Source organism: Diceros bicornis, chromosome 11, assembly GCF_020826845.1.
Source record: "Diceros bicornis minor isolate mBicDic1 chromosome 11, mDicBic1.mat.cur, whole genome shotgun sequence".
In the NCBI taxonomy this organism is placed as follows: Eukaryota; Metazoa; Chordata; class Mammalia; order Perissodactyla; family Rhinocerotidae; genus Diceros; species Diceros bicornis.
This window is the reverse complement of record NC_080750.1, coordinates 49193558-49211079: the sequence shown is the minus strand read 5'-3', so window position 1 is coordinate 49211079 and position 17522 is coordinate 49193558. Positions and strand designations below refer to the sequence as shown.

The 17522-nt window shown below is 34.2% G+C and overlaps 1 protein-coding gene across 4 annotated transcripts in view; it reads left to right on the top strand.

Moving 5' to 3' along the window:
* The window catches only part of FSTL5 (follistatin like 5), a 688045-nt gene that overhangs the window by 219867 nt on the left and 450656 nt on the right, over positions 1 to 17522 (top strand). For all 4 annotated transcript variants that reach the window (XM_058550291.1, XM_058550290.1, XM_058550293.1 and 1 more), the window contains exon 4: positions 905 to 1153. In XM_058550291.1, the coding sequence (XP_058406274.1) occupies positions 905 to 1153 (249 nt within the window). The remainder of the gene's footprint in view (positions 1 to 904; positions 1154 to 17522) is intronic.

The window sequence follows — 17522 nt, the reverse complement described above, 5'->3', positions numbered from 1 at the left end:
ATGAGTGTGTGTATATACCTATATCTACATTTCTCTCTCATATATATATATTCGATTTATTTCCATTTTTTATTTTCAATCAGATAAAGTTCTCAAAATAGAAAAACCAGATCTACTTGTAAAAGCACAGGGATTGGAATTGCTTAGTTCGGTTTTAATGCAAGACTGCCGGATCCACCACTTTTTGATAGCAATGGAGATTGTTAGACTGAATAAATAATAAGAAAATTGAGTTCTTCATGATTTGTTCATTTATTTGTTCATGCATTTGATGAAATGCATCAATGGTTGTTAAGTGACAAAGGTCAAAACAAGAAAGGATCAGCTGTCAGAACCCACCAGGAAGTTTTCAAGACACTGTTTTTCACTCCTATCTCCTCCTCTGTCCTGCCTTATATGCATACATTTCCTTTCTCCTATACAAAATTCTGTTAATGCAAAAATGGACATTTATTGAAATTTACTATGTGCCAGGGATGTGCTTTCTGTAGATTATTACACGTAAAATTTTGTACAACTCTAGGAGATGGTCTATACTGTTATTCCCATATTACAAATGGGACAACTTAGCACAGGGAAGTAATTTATCCAAGGATGTAAAGCTAGTAAGTGGCAGAGCCAGGATTTGAACTCAGGCAGTTTACCTTTAGAGAGCTTGTCCCTAAGGACCACACTACTCATACCAGCTGAGTAGTGAGAAGAGAGCTCAAGAAGAGGAGGAGAAAAGAAGAATGTTGAGGGTACTTTGAAAGACTTCATCGACCAGTTCTGATACAAGTCCCTTCTCCCCTGAGAACACCTGAACCCTGATTATACTATGTTTCTCTTTGACATTGTTTTCATTTGACATGCACGAATTATTTGGAGATATGAATCCAAAGGATTTTCTATTCTTTATTTTCAGGATTCCTGATTCAGGATGGCCCTTTGGGATCTTGTGAAAATAAATACTGTGGTTTGGGAAGGCACTGTGTTATCAGCAGAGAGACAGGGCAAGCAGAATGTGCCTGCATGGACCTTTGCAAACGGCACTACAAACCTGTGTGTGGATCTGATGGAGAATTCTATGAAAACCACTGTGAAGTGCACAGAGCTGCCTGCCTGAAAAAACAAAAGATTACCATTGTTCACAATGAAGACTGCTTCTTCAAAGGTAAATGCAGGGTGAACCTAAAGTGTCACCCTTTTCTATTTCTTTCATCTTTTCAGCTAGTGCCTTTAAGTTTTAAGTTCTAGCATGATTATATATCAGCAAGCGTCTGAATAGAGAAAGGAAAAAAAAATGTGAGTTTACCTAAACTAAATAGCAAGTGTATAGAAATTTACACGGGTGGGATTCTGAACTTCAGTTATGAGAACAAAGCTGGCCAAAATATGACTCAAAATTTAATATAGCTTACAGCATTGCACCATATGGCTTCCCAATCATGGCAGTTATCTGAGGGACACAGAGTGGCCAATTTAGTCAACAGGCCAAATCCACCCAGTGAAAAGCACCTGGAGTGGAATTGAGGGAATAGCGAATGCCAAGCCATGCTGTGATAACATTTCATTTCTTTCTGATTAAAAATGATGGTTTCAGTTTGCACCACATAATTTGAACTGTATGGAACTCGTAAATGCCCACTGAAATAACTATGAAGAACTCAGGCTAAACTCAATTAGTAAATCTGAGATGACAATAATTTAAAATTTAAAAGTATTGGTGGGGACGGCCCGGTGGCGCAAGCAGTTAAGTGCGCACGCTCCGCAGCAGCGGCCCAGGGTTCGCCAGTTTGGATCCCGGGCACGCACCGACGCACTGCTTGGTAAGCCATGCTGTGGCGGCGTCCCATATAAAGTGGTGGAAGATGGGCACGGATGTTAGCCCAGGGCCTGTCTTCCTCAGCAAAAAAAAAAAAAAAAAAGAGGAGGATTGGCAGATGTTAGCACAGGGCCGATCTTCCTCACAGAAAAATAAAAGTAGTGGCATTTACTTTTATGATGCTCAAAATCCTCGGTCCTTGTTTATGGAAAAGTACTGCTGAATGAGTAGTTTGACAAATTATTTTAACTTGCCGTATAAATAAATCACCACACATCTTTAATCTCATTTATGCATTTTTGACCTTTTTTTGTTTATTTGTTTATACTGGAGAGAATATTTGCTTATGAATAGTCATAACTCAGAATCAAATTCTATTTCTCAGAATGTTCCTGAGGTATATTTACACTTAAAAACTTGTCTGATATTTTAATTAGCTTAAATTTATGGCTGAAATATAGTGTACTTCATTCACTCACCAATTAAGGTAAAGTGACTAAAAATTTTCCTTTTTCAAACTTGGTAGAATAAACAAAGTATTATTTCCAAGATGATGAAAAAATGATACACAGAGCTTTTTAAATGATGAAAGACACAATGCTCTGTAGTCAATGTGACTACTAGAAGCCCTTTGATGTAGCTGAAGTAAAATTATAAGACTAATTTCCTTACCATAGTGAACTATGTACACTTGAGCACATGGACAGAAAATTTTATGATATTAGATTCTCTTCTTTTAGAGAAAGAATAGCAGCTGCTTTGGTTTCAAGTTCAGTCTATTCCCCTCTGTTATCAAATCTGTTTTACAAATAGCTAAAATTGATTCTCATAACATTGTGCTTTAAAACTTATAAAAGAGGAGTTTTTCTGTCCTTTTGACCTGAGATGGTACAGTGGAAATTTTACTATTGCACTGATGCATGATATCATAAAACTATGTAAACAATATGTTAGTAAATTAATTTAGAAACATATTCTCAAGCTGAGGTTTCATCCAGCTGACACGCAGCAATTGATTGTATGGAAACATATGATATTAAATATCATGTGAGAAAAAATATATGGTGATCTATTTAATATTCTGCTTTATTTATAGATGCTTGGGCATAATGCAACTCAATATGTAAATCAGTATGGAGATAGATGAACTAGATATAGCTAAGAATGTTGTCTTCCTTATGAGTTACTTCATAAAACAATGGTCTGAAAAACTTGTCCTTCAGACTTATACTAAGCCTATTTATTAGATCTATGACTGCTTCAAAATACTTTATCATTATATAGAGTATTAAAATTCCGTTTATGTTATCTGAGTTAGTTACCAAGGGTTAGCACATTTCCAAGGTTCCAAAATTTATGCATCCTCTGTTTGTTTATTTGTTTTGGTGTTTTGCCTAACATCTATGTAACTCATAAAAGGACTTTATTTCAGCAGAAAAGAAGTAAATATTATAGATCAAAATTATAAATTGCCTATCCTGTTAGTGTGCAATGGGCCAAGTTTTGGACATAAAAAAAGATTCTATATAGCAGAAGGCCTGACATTGTTGTGATGGCTAAAACTAATTCTTGTGATTGTGAATTATATTTTCTGTGGAATTTCAGTAATTTATATTGTTCCCAATAATGGCCCAAAGGAAGAAGCAAATCAAAATATTAGGTTCAAAAACTGCTAAGAACTTATGTTTAGTTAGATATTTTTAAATAAAAAAATCAAAACAAACAAAATAACGGAATAAGTTTTCTTCCTTAGAAAAAAGCATTTGCTACTTTTAGATCTAACAAAAGAGGATTATGAAAACCTTAGAATAGGAGTCAACAAACAAGAACCTATAGGTCAAATGCAGGTCACAGCCCAATTTTTTTAAGCAAAATTTTATTTAAACACAGCCACATTCATTTGTAGAAATTGTTTTCGGGTGTTTTTGCACTACAAAAGGAGAGTTGAGGAGTTGCAAGAGAAATAGCATGGCCTACAAAGCCTAAAAGGTATTTTATCTGGATCTTTCCAGAAAACGTTTGTTAATTTCTGCCTTAAAAGATTACTAGTGCCTTAAAATTACTTTTTAAAAGTATTTGCAAACTTTTACTTTTCTGTATTTTCTTGGCCATGGTAGTGAATACAGAGACCTATGCGTGTGGTAAAATGGAATAGAACTAAACACACACACAACCACACACCAGTGAACACATATAAAACAGGAAATCTGAGTAAAATCAGTAAATAGTATCAAAGCTGATATCCTGGTTATGATAATGTGCTATAGTTTTGCAAAATGTTACCATCGGCAAAAACTGGGTAAAGGGTACATGGAATCTCCCTGTGTTCTTTCTTACAACTGCATATGACTCTACAATTATCTCAAAATAAAAGACTTTAATTTACAAAAGTACTGGAAAAATATTAGCAAATACTTAAAATAATTCTAAAGAAAGCATTATTTGCATTATTCATTAATTATTTGAACTTGAAGCTGTCAGTCCTATTTGTTTCATGGATCGAATTTATCAGATTTTTAATAAGTTTAAATAAGTTTAAACTTAAATAAGTTTAAACTTATTAAAAATAGATTACATTTGTATGATCATGTGTATTGATTCATCGTTTTAAAATTAAGATTGGAGTCCAGGTTAACAACATCTATATCAATACTTATATCTCTATATTTATACTTATACCTATATTTATAACTATATCCATGACCGTATCTATATATCTTCTTTCTATTATTTGTATTAAATATTTAAATGCCTCTGTAGTATGCTCAGCATTTACTATTACTGACTCTTAAATATAGACAGGAATTCACTAAGAATTTTCTTTAATGATTTATGATTTGTGGAACTACAGATAAAACATATAATACATCTATGAACATACATATTCTGATTTATTTCTGTTCGCATTTTTCTGATAGAGAAACTGGCTATAGTAGGATATAAAATATTGTAGAATTTGTTTATTGGTATCAAATAGTTTATGATGATGCTTAACATAGCCATGCAACTTTCTAATTGTTTTGTGTTAAAAAACAAAACTCAACTGAGAACACTTTAAAGATCTTATTGGCTTTATGCAACAATTCATGATTCAGGCAGCATCCAATTGAGCAGATGGAAAGGAGCTCCGAAGAGCTGTATAAAATGAAAGACTTTTATAGGTAGAAGGGTGCAGGAACAGGGACGTTACACTAGCAAAAAGTGGATTGGTTCAGGCAAGGTCACTTTCCTTTAGGGGATGGCAGGTGTCTTTCAGGCAGATTACCTCACTGTGCTGATCAGGCGATTTCTTTTTTTTTTTTTTAATTTTTTGTTTATTGCAGTAACATTGGTTTATAACATTGTAAAAATTTCAGGTGTACATCATTATACTTCTATTTCTGCATAGATTACATCATGTTCACTACCAAAATACTAATTACAACCCATCACCACACACGTGTACCGAATTATCCCTTTCGCCCTCCTCCATCCCCCCTTCCCCTCTGGTAACCACCAATCCACTCTCTGTCCCTATGTGTTTGTTTATTGTTGTTATTATCTACTACTTAATGAAGGAAATCATACGGTATTTGACCTTCTCCTTCTGACTTATTTCACTTTGCATTATACCCTCAATGTCCGTCCACGTTGTCACAAATGGCTGGATTTCATCGTTTCTTATGGCTGAGTATTTCTGATTGACTGGTTTAAGATTCCATCTCTAGGAGAACCAAAACTGTAACTAGGTTAAGTCTTAGTTTGATGACAATGGGGCTTAGGTTAAGTGACTCAGTTTTGGGCATGTTGTCTTGTTTTTTTAACATATGTAATGTCTAGCTCTTCAGTGTGATGGCAGCTTTGCCATAAAGTCATTTTCTCATCCCCACCCCTCTCCCCAAAGGGCTTTATAACTGCTGCAATTCACTCATAACAAGTTCATTTCCTCTCGCCCTTGACACCAGGTCAGTCTTTCATACACAAGCAGAATTTACTTACTCGGAGTATAGATGTAAGCTGGAGTAAGAGACTCAAGATATAACCTATGCCAAAATGAACAGGAAATTAAACCTTTTATGAGAAAGTCAATTGAACAGAAACCCTTTTGCCATTTACTGTGCTGAGAATAAAACTGCCATAAAGGCAAATGTTCTGTGCACTTAAATGAGCATCACAAACAATAACAACTTGGGAAATATGGTTTTTACAGCTATGAGTGTGCTGTTTGAATGAGATCTGACACTGTGTTCTTTTTCTTTGGTATATTCTGGAGAGACATTCATATTCCAATTTTAATTGGTTCTTTTACTTGATTTTTTTTTTAAAGACAGGAGTGTAGAACTTAGGCTAGAAAACTAGGCTGCCAATGATATTTTAAAATATATCAGTAAATGCCATGTGCTAATCCACATGTACTTTTCAATTGCCTTTTTTCTTTTTTTGAAAGGGCACCTTTGTAATGCTTCTATTTTATGTTTAAACAGTCTTTCACGCCATTTCATGAAAAATAGTAATTTTGACAAATATGTAAACTTTAAAGATTGATACTCAGGTTTTTGTTTGTTCTGTTTTGTTTTAGTCAGTATTAGCCAAATAGAACTACAAGTTGGTGGTGAAATTAATAACTTGTACAACTATAAATGTACATTAACTCTTTCAAGGCCAGAATGCTGACACTCAGAAGCTCCAGTTCCTCTGAACACATTCAGTACCCCCAACATCAAAACCAATTTTATTAATCTCCTAAATTTCAGTAGATCTATATTAAAATTTTTTGAATTTCATGACATGAAATCAACTGAGTTGTGTTTCATTTTTAATATTTATTTCACATTTTGCATTTAATAAAGTTTAACAATATAATTTTGTTGCCATTCTCCTCTCTAATCAAAATGTGAACTACAGAATCCTATGTATTACCCGTACACTTTAGGAATCATTGTAATGTGTACCTTCATAAATTCACTATTTGTTATTAAAATTATACCAAATGTTTCTCCCTTGATTTTTGAAAACTCTGTAAAAGATTCTGTAAACATTACATATTATATGTGTTTACCTTCCATTTATAGTTAGATAGTTGATATGCGATAGATATATTTTACATGTAATATGAAAAATGATCCAAAAGCAGGGGATTTAGATGTTAGGACTACTCAGCAAATGTACTAAAAATAGTACCAGAAAGTGCAAGAGAGAGAGAGAGAGCCAGTAATAATAATAATACATTGAGTATTATTTATTTCAAAACACTTTCACAAATATTATAATTAATTATCATAATAACAAGCCAATACACTATAGAAAAGGCAACTCTAAGTTTTAAAAATGGCCTGCCAACATTCACACAGCAAGTTAATACTACTGAGATAGGAACCAAAGGCTTCTGGCTTCTCTTTTAGTTCATGTATGCCCCAAATATTTCTGCTTAAGTCTTTAACACCATAATATCTTACTTGCCTATGATTTTTAAGATTTTACTTTCAATAGTAATTTCCATGTGAATATTTGACATCATATAGATGCAATCTTTCTCACTGTGGTGGTTCATTGAACACAGTTCTTGGCCAATAAAAGAACACAGTAGCAGAGAATTGCTGAGTTTAAGACTGGAACTTCAATAACTGTGAACTTTTGATTGCAGTCAATGTTCAAACTTCAGTCTCTGAAGCCACACATGCTTTCTTTTCAGTTTACATTAGATTGTAATCTTGCATCTGTCGGGGGAAGAGGGAGAATCCACCTCTGCCCTTTTCTTTAAGGTTCTTATGGCTGGCCAAATAATCAACAAGACAGGTTAGCAGGAGAAAATAATACCAAGTTTAATAACATGTATACATGGGAGAAACTCAGAAATGAGCAACTCGTCCCTCTGTCTAAGCTGCTTGCTTAAGTATTGCAGCTAAAGGCGAGGAGCGTGTTGGGGGTGGGTAGTGGCCTGGGACTTCAGAGGGAAGGAGGACAATTCTTTTCCGGGTCATCTATAGATAATGTGGTCAGGGAGAGACAGAGTTTTTGATAAAAGAGGCTTGGTGCCTTTGTTATTGTAATCTCTATCCTACATTATCTTTACAGCCATTATGATAGAAGATCTGTTCCAGGAAGGTGCCACCATATCAAATTCTTTAGGCAGTTAGTGGGGGAGGTCAAATGTCCTTCAGAGAAAACAATCAAGATAAAGAGACATATTTCAGGGTGCCCAAATTTTGATCTCCCACACATCAAAAGACGCCAGTCAGATTATTACAGAATTGGATTTGCCAGATTATAATTGGTTAATTGATTGTAGTAAGTTTTCTATTTTAGATAAGACTACTTAAAGAAAAAATAACTAGTTTAGAAACATTAAATATTTGAAAAATTATCTCATAGCCACCTTTCTCACTGATTTGTATAGGCTAATTTTGCTTATCTTATACTATAAATAGAATATCTGTTGGATCTGTAACAATGTTATTTTACTCCCCTACCTCCCCAAAAGAACTTTAGAGACTAAGTGGATTTCTTATTGCATTTAATTTTTGTCAAATTTTCCTTTTTTTGTGACATATGGAAACTAAATTTAACTCTCAAATACATAGATAGTCTTGTTTCTGTACGTTTTCATGCTATATTTTTTTTCAGTTTCAAGTTATAAAATAAATATTTTAGTTTAATATTTTATTTCCCATTTTCATGGATGTATGAATATCCCATTAACAGTTATGAGAAGATATTCAATAGTGACAGAAAAAAACATTTTATTAGTTCAAATAATTTTTCTTCTATCTTGAGGCTGTTTGAATGTTGTATCAGTCATTATCTCTCACAGACACCTTCACTTATTGTGTTCATTTTCTCAGGATCCTATTTTCAAATGTTGAATGTGATATTTCTGCAACTTATAAAGTGAAGAACATTTTTTACAACTATTATTTTTCAATAAGTTGATTTTTCCTCTGTATTATTTCTTTGCAAAAACAGAATGATGAAAAATTTTCCATTGATTACACTCAGCATACTTAATTGGGAATAAAATGTGCTAGAAAATGCTGTTACAAATTGTTCCCTGTTAGTCTGATTTATAGTTCACTTTTAAAATCCCTCCTGAGGGATGCTACAGATATTTCAGAGAACATTTGGAAAATTATTAATGATAAAAATTTAAGCCCAAGTGTAAAAAGTGAGAAGCTTTGCATCTGGTTATCATCCAGATAGTTACATGAAAACGTATTTGGGGGCCGGCCCAGTGGCATAGCAGTTAAGTGCATGTGCCCTGCTTTGGCGGCCCGGGGTTCACAGGTTCGGATCCCGGGCCTTCACCGATGCACAGCTTGTCAAGCCCTGCTGTGGCGGCATCCCATATAAAGTAGAGGAAGATGGGTACGGATGTCAGCCCAGGGCCAGTCTTCCTCAGCAAAAAGAGGAGGATTGGCGACAGATATTAACTCAGGGCTAATCTTCTTCACACAAAATAAATAAATAAATAGAGTCTTAAAAATATATATATATATATAAAAAAGAAAAAGTATTTGGAAAGAATTGCATTAAATAAAAGAGATTTGGCACTTTCCAGCGCAATGAAAAAGGCATAGGTAATCAACAACGTTGCTGTTTTGATCCCGGTTAGGCAAAATATAAAGAACTTCTTCAATTAATAAATATTGAAGTTAATTTAATACAGTAATATGCAACCAGTTTGATTTTAGTTCAAGATACCATATCATCTAGTTATAAATTATTTATCAACTTCATGGTTACAATAGAGCTTCAATCAATTGGGTGCTGCATGTTCAGGTAGGTGTGTTGCATTTCATATGTTCCCTTACGTGATAATCACTTTAAGGTCTTGTTTCGATATGTTTCTCTCATCAATATGTGAATTTCCAGTGGTTTGTACTATGTCTTTCTAAAGGTACCCCCTGAAATCAAGACATAAATTTTGATTATGTTTGTCAGTACTTTTTCCTCTTGACTGCATCTAAAGAACTCACAAATGACCATCAAAGTTCTTGAATGAGTTTGTCCACCAGACCAGGTTGAACTAAAATCCACAATATGTAAAAATAGTGTTGAACTAAAATTTGATTATAGTTTCAATATATATTCTGGATAAGGCATTTATCATCGAATTTCTTCAGAAGCATACAGAATAACTTATTTAAAAAAAAGTCACAGATTGGCCTGGCAAAAAAACTTTGTGGTGAAGCTAGAGATTTCTAAGTGGAAATTTTCACTTTGTTTATTTATACCATAAATGAATAATGACTTTCAAAAATCCATAATAATTTAACATATAGATATAATGTAAAAAGTGAAAGTGTAGTAAATTCAAACTGATACATTTCTGAAGTTTTCTTCCCAAAGATTCAGAATAAGGTTGGTCCCAGATAGGTCTTCCTTGATGATTGTCATTCATTTTAATTGTAGTACTATGACTCCAAACTCCATAGGCAAAAGTGTGAAAACATATCTCTGAGTAGCACTTAAAGGATGGAGATAAGAACTTGGTTACTATTAGGTGACAGAACCAGGAGGAAGATCAAAATATGGCAGGCAGCCAAATCAAAATTTACAATTGAGGTCAAAATAATAAATTAAGAATCTTGGTGGATTCATAGAAAAATAAGTAAAATGGTTTCACTTGTAGAACAGTTAAGTAGAAAAGATTTGCCAAGGCTGGACATAAAATGTTTCTGTTTTAGAATAGATTAGAATGCGTTAGTACAGAAAAGCAAGGTGAGAATCGGGAGGTCAATTAGGACTTCATTGCAGTTGCCCAAAAGAGAGATAGAAATGATAGTTGTTTGAATCAAGATAAGAGAAGTGCCAGTGGTAAAAGTTGTCAGACTGTCTGACAAAATTTGCTGTGTTTTGGACATGGGATTTATGGAAATTAAAGAAATAAGCTAAGCAAAGAAATGATTTGAGGAGTTGTTTACTGAAATGTGAAACATTGAGGGAATCACATTGGGAAGTGTATGTGAGAAGAATATATATATACACATATACACACACAATCATACGCAGTTAAGACTAGTTAAATTTGAATCTCTTGTAGACACGCAAGGGAAAATGCCATTTATGGAGTTCGAAATGAGTGGAAATCAAGGGAGAGTTTGGAGCAGGAGACATATATTTAGGAGTTATGTGTATATAAATAAAGAGACAAGAAGCCCAAGGGACTCTATAGTTGAAAGAAACTGGAGAATGAGTGCACATTGGGAAGCATAGAGAGCTGAAGAGAGAGTTCTGTTGTACTTCAGCCTTCAGCAGTCAGGGCGTGGAGGAAGAGCAAGTAAAGGGGACAGATACACAATCACTAGTAATATAGGACGAAAACCCAGAGAGTGAAGATACACAGAAGCTAAATAAGGAAGTTTTTCTTGGAAGCCAGAATGATGAGCTGAATTAAATGTTGCTGAGATCAAGTAGGATGAGGATTGGGTAACGACCATTCATTTGGAAAGATTAAGGTCATGGTTGACTTTGGTAAGAGTCAGAAAGAGAGAAAATAGGAGCTGAGAAAGTGAAAGAGCCAAGTACAGAAAGCTCATTGGAAGAGTATTTCTCTAAAGAGGAGCAGATATACATATATATATATATTTTTTTTTTTGATTGAGAAGGAGATATGTGGATCAGAATAATGAAACAGAGAGGGGAAATTTATAGCGCAAGAGAAACAGGAGGCAATTGCAGGAGCAGAAACTTTGGACAGGCTAGAGAGGATGGGATCCAATGCATAAAGGGCAGGTTTGGCTCTAGATGAGAGCATGGATTCTTCATCCATTAAACAGAAGGACAGAAAAAATAAGTGCTTTCAGGTGTAGGTAGCTGGACATGTGTCACGGTATAAAATTGTGTTCTCATTTGGTTACTTATATTTTCTTAATGAAATAAGAAATGAAGCATCAGTTAAAAGTGACAGAAGATTTTGAAGATTTGAGGAGAACAAAGAAAAAAGTTGTGAAACAAGAAAAGAGAGAGAAAAAGACTAGGAGAATATAGTTGGGTTTCCAACAGTGCTGAAGAACCCCGTGATTTCTCTTCTCACAAATTTAAAATGAGAGTAGTTTCATGGCTGTGTATTTTTCTACAAATATAGTCAGCTGTTTAGATTAAGCCATTGAGAAGATGAAGAGTTGGGTTTAACCAGGATTTTTATTATCCCAAGAAAGAATTATAGATGAAGAAAGAGTCCAAAGCCATATTTTCCATCTCTCTCAAGGGCAGTTTGATTACGTTATCTCTGCTTAATTGTGTATATCTACTCTATTATCCAGAGAGCTCCTGGTGAGTATGTTTTGCCTCAGCTTGCATATAGACCAAAATGGATTCCCCAACCATCTCTACACCTTGGAAATTGTACTACATATTTTGGCTTAACTTCCTAATGCTAACATTCAGTTTACATCTGTGCCTCTTAGTTAAAATTGCCAGTAATGAAATTGTTTAGACTAGGTAGCCAGGCTATGCATTTCCAAGGTATTTGGAAAGCATGTAGGCTTGCAATAGCTGTTTTATCTCAATGGCTTTCAATCTCTCTGATCAATTAGCAGCCACTATGATAGGCATGGGGACAAGTTATACAAAATTTTTTATTTAGGAAAAGAAAGGACTATTAGCAGATAACTCCAAAACAGAATGTGGACGGGCAATTATCTTGACACATATCTAACATAATATCACTTTATTATTAATTCTATAGGTAAACAGTAAGTCAATGTTATTGAGAATAGCCACTGTGCCGAGGTTGCACTCTGAAGAATGAAACTGCTTTATTTGGCTAAGCAAATTATTTGAAAGTTTGAGGCAGCTCAAACATTTTCTACCTAATATTTTTACATTTAAATATATTTCATTTATTTTATATGTTTTAATCAATTTGGCTCCCAATCATGTTGGAATATAGATTGACTTAATATGGATGTTTCCAGGGTTGTTGGCATTTCATTCATTTTTTAAAACAATTTTTTTCCTAAAAAGGGAAGAAAATGCTAATAAAATTGAGAAAGATACATTAGCATTTGATGAATCTAATTGAGCATTAGTATAATTAATTGAAAGGAACAATATTACATATACTTGTTTTATTTTATAAATGCTCAAAATGTTACATGCTTGTCAAGAGGCTTCAGGTAATAATTCATGCAAAGTATCTACAGAAATAGAATATGTGTATATGTACTCCATAGATTGGTATGTATGAGCAAATATTACTTTTTTAACTATTCACTCATGATTATCTATTGACACCTAATCCTGTGGCAGACTGGTTCTTAAAGCTCTGTCCAAAGATGGAGATAACACAGTTCTTACTTTTGCCAACTGGGTGGAGGTGAGTGGCTAGACCAATCAATTAATGACCAATGAAGTTTTTCCCCATTGCTGGAAAATCTCATGATATTAGGTTAGATTAGCATCTGCACCTGACATTCAGGTACATTAAAATAATTCTAGGTCAAAACGAAGCTATCTACCTTTTATTTAAGTAAAACACTTTTTTCCCAAAGTGTGTATGTGCCACATTACAATTGATCATTATTTATGGATATTTAGTTTTTAAACTTGGCAATTTATTATTACTGAGTATGAAGTCCAAGTTAAAAGACGAGAGCAAGGATCCCTGAGAATCATATTCAGCAAAAAATGAGACAATCAAATTAAGAAAACAACAACAGGGAATTTAGAACTCAAAAGGAATGTGTGGAGAACTAATTTCACCTCCTCATCATGCATTTTAACTCATGCAGCTTTGAGGGGTACTGCATGTTGGTGTTTTGTTTTTTGTGGGTTTTTTTTGTTTTGTTTTGTTTTTTTTTTTTGGTGAGGAAGATTGGCCCTGAGCTAACATCTGTTGCCAATACTCTCTTTTTTTGCTTGAGGAAGGTTGGCCCTGAGCTAACATCTGTGCCAGTCTTCCTCTATTTTGGATGTGGGTCACTGCCACAGCATGGCTTGATGAGCGATGTAGGTCTATGACCAGGATCCGAACCCATAAACCCCGGGCCACCAAAGTGGAGCACTCCAAACTTAACTACTACCCCATCAGGCTGGCCCCTGCATATTGTTTTAATAAGCATGCAGTGTTTCTTTATAAGAATTCACATCTTCAGCCTTACTAAGTTCACTCTAACAACCGTGGGGATATCGTCATTCCCCTGACTTTCAGGTAAGTGATGGTATCAATAAAGATGTAGTGATGCAGTGTATGCTGAAGCTAATGCATTCATATAAAAACCCAGAGAAGCTAATGGCATGTATGTAGTACCTGGCATATTTGACCAAGTGGATATTATAAGGAAGAGAAAGGCTTTTGAAACTACTCATTTGCATTGTATCTATCTGGTCATTGGACATTCATCTGCTCCCAAACAAGCACAGAATCATTAGAACTCTAGATTTGAGGTGGAGTTTTTATGCCTTATCACAACTCATAATTTATTTTGTGTATCCCCACATTTACTTATTTTCAAAACAGATACATACTTTAAATTAATTACGTAAGACAATAAAACTGATTATTGTTTTATTGTCACTTGAATAATAGTAATAAGTGCACATCAACTGCACTTTTAGTGAAATATAAAAGAATATGTAGCTTGGTATGGGGTGTATTTTCCCATATTCAGAATAATAACTATGGCATTTAGCTGTGATGACAGTCTACAAAACATAAGAGTGGGATTTGGGGATTTAATTAAATTTATGTCAAAATTACTTTCAAATACTGGGGAAAAATATGCTTGAATAATATAGCACATGTTTTGGCCTTTAAAAATTTTAACAAGTGGAAACATTTGCATGACACATTGGCAGAATCTCCATAGTTCAGAAACAGCTAGTATATGACATAGAAACAGCTTTGTTCATTAATTCCATAGTAAACATGCACAGCAACTCTTGTATAAATTTGTCACTGCTGTGTCTACTGCGTACTGGAAGCAGCAGGCATGGCAGTGAGTTTCATTTAAACGTATCTATAAATACATGAAAGAAAGATTATGCCTGCCCTTTCTATGTAATTCTAATTATTTCAACATCAGAACACTACACTAAATAAATAAATAAATAAGTAAATAAAAATCTGATGTAGGCATCCAGACATTATCTTGCAAGCAGTAGTGAGCAGAAGGTTGCTATATTTGACCCCAGGTCATCCTAAATATGTAGAAAATTTACTTGAAGATACAGAAATGGTTGTTACTCAGAGACAAAGCCTCTTTCAACCCTACCTCCTCCCCCACCCCTCCTTGCCCCACACAGACCATTCCATTGCTCTCTGAGACTTGAAAGCAGTGGCCCTGACAGAAATATGTCATTATATTCTGGCTTTTGGAAGAGACCAAGGTATCAACCCCATTTATGACCTGATCTCCTGACCCTGTTTCTTAGGAAAAGCGCAGGAGGACCAAGCTGTTAGGTGCATAAAAAACAGCCTCTGTGCCAACTTTATTTCCAATCAAACTGGAGTGAATAGATCCATTTGAGCTAGACATTTAGCTATTTCAAAAATTCATCTTCTTTTCACCAAACAATTTAGCCTGAATCCCTTTGTCTTTGTCATTCTACTGTTGTCATTTTTTCTACTGCTGGATATTAGTGCATCTTTACTTCATCTAACCACTGACAACTGGTGATGAAGAAGGAAATGATGGTTTTTATGGATAGCAGTGAGCATTCATAGGATTTTACTCTGGCTGCTTTCCTGTCATCTTCTTGGGACGCTTAGAGATGTCTTTTCCTCTGGACTCTCTTTTCCATTCTTCTATCACAAAATCACAAAGTCTTTTATGCTGACTCAGGAGTTTGGAAGTTTTGATTCTGAACATCTCACAGGTTTAAACATGTTGGGCTCTAACTTCAGAGTTCATATGCCAAAATCATAGGTTAAAACATTGCTGTCCAAAGGTGGGTCCTCTAGAAGCTTCCAAGCTCAGCTATATTCTGGGTCAGAAGAAAGCTTCTCTCACAAACCCGTCCATTCCTCCTTCTCTTCCGTTTAGTTGTGCTTTGAATGCTCAGTGCATATCAATGGCGAAGGGCCTATATTCATTCCTACCTGTGCATCCCCAGAGTCTTCACATCAACAGAAGAAACAGTGTTTTGTTGGGTTTTCGCTTTACCTAAGCCATACATAATCACAAATTTTGATCATGACCCTCTTTCAAAATAAATGTGGGTCATTTGCTTTATATTCATAAAAAGAGGCCATCCAAGGGACTCTTTCCTCAACACAGAATGTCTGCGATGTGGTAGTAGCATCTCTAGGTAAACATACAAAGTTCACTTATTTCTGGCTAAGCACCACCTATTACACATGAAGTAGCATTGCAGATATATGTTATTGTCCGGCAAAATTGTCTATTACAATTGTATATAAATTAAATAAATTTTTAAAAATTTAAAGGAGCTATAAGGTGAAAGAATATCTATAAAATGAAAGTTATTTGGCAAAGTGATGTTTTTTTCCTAGTTTACTTTATTATGAAATGAAATTTATATACTAGGTTTGTTAAAGCACGATATCATGCAACTGCTTATTACTCTGATAGACATGAAATAAACTCATAATAGTAGGCAATAATTAATTCATAAACATAAATTTAAAAATAGTAACATATATGTACATATCTACACACATTTAGATGAAACTTTAACATTTACAGTAATATTATTAATCTTTATTTTCTCAGATATTATAATAATAGAACAATGACATTTTTATTGACAGGAATTCATATTATATTGATATGCCTCAGTATTTGACTGGCTGAGGATCCAGTGATTTTAACATAAAATAACAAGCTAAATGAGTAGGTATATTAATATTGATATTAAAAGTCAAATCTTTATTACTTTTGACATTTTTTTCTTTATTGAGTAAAAATGTGTGTGTACTTTGTGGGAGTATTTGTGTGTTTTCTGTTTTTCTAAGAATAGCATATAAGCATCCTCTATGGTGTGAGTTTCTGCTGAATACTAAACATACCCTTATTCCTTAAAAAACAAAAGGAATTTTATATAAATTGAATATCATCAGTTTTGCTTTGCATAAACTATTTAGAATAAAGTAGAGCTTCAATAATATATGTTATTATCCTGAGGAAAAAATGAGATACTTTAAATAATTAGCTCTCACATTAATTAATAATGGGTTGAATTTTGAGAAAATAAACTTTCTATTTCTAATTATCAACTCCTAAAACACTTGAATAAATTAAATTGTGAGCCACTTTCAAAAATGATCCTCTTGAATCCTTAACTGCGTTTTAAGACATAAAATCATCACATTCATGTTGTGCACCTGCAATTTCATGTTACGATTGATATTTAAGCACCAAGGCCTGTGAGTCTGGAAGTGACAGAATTCATCGGAATTTTGTTTGCTTGTGAAATCTCTAAGTTAAGAAATCTGGAAATCTTAATGAAAGTTGAGAAAAACTTATTCCATAAAGCTTTAGAATCTGAGTTTATTAAAAAATGAACGATTTTTTTTCATATAGGGCTATTCAAATGCATTTTAGGATAGTCGAAAAAATTTTTCTTTTTCCTGATTTTTTTCCCTATTAGTTTGACTCTTGAGTTTGCCTGGTAATACTGTTTCGGTAACTATCAAAGCTTTGCCTTTCACCTTCTACTGTCTGCACATGAGTAAATAAAGGACTGAAGACTTGGAAGACAGATGAGGGGCCCAGAGTAACACAGGAAGGGTTTGGGTGGCCAAGGACATGCAGTGTCTGAATTTCAGTTACTTAGT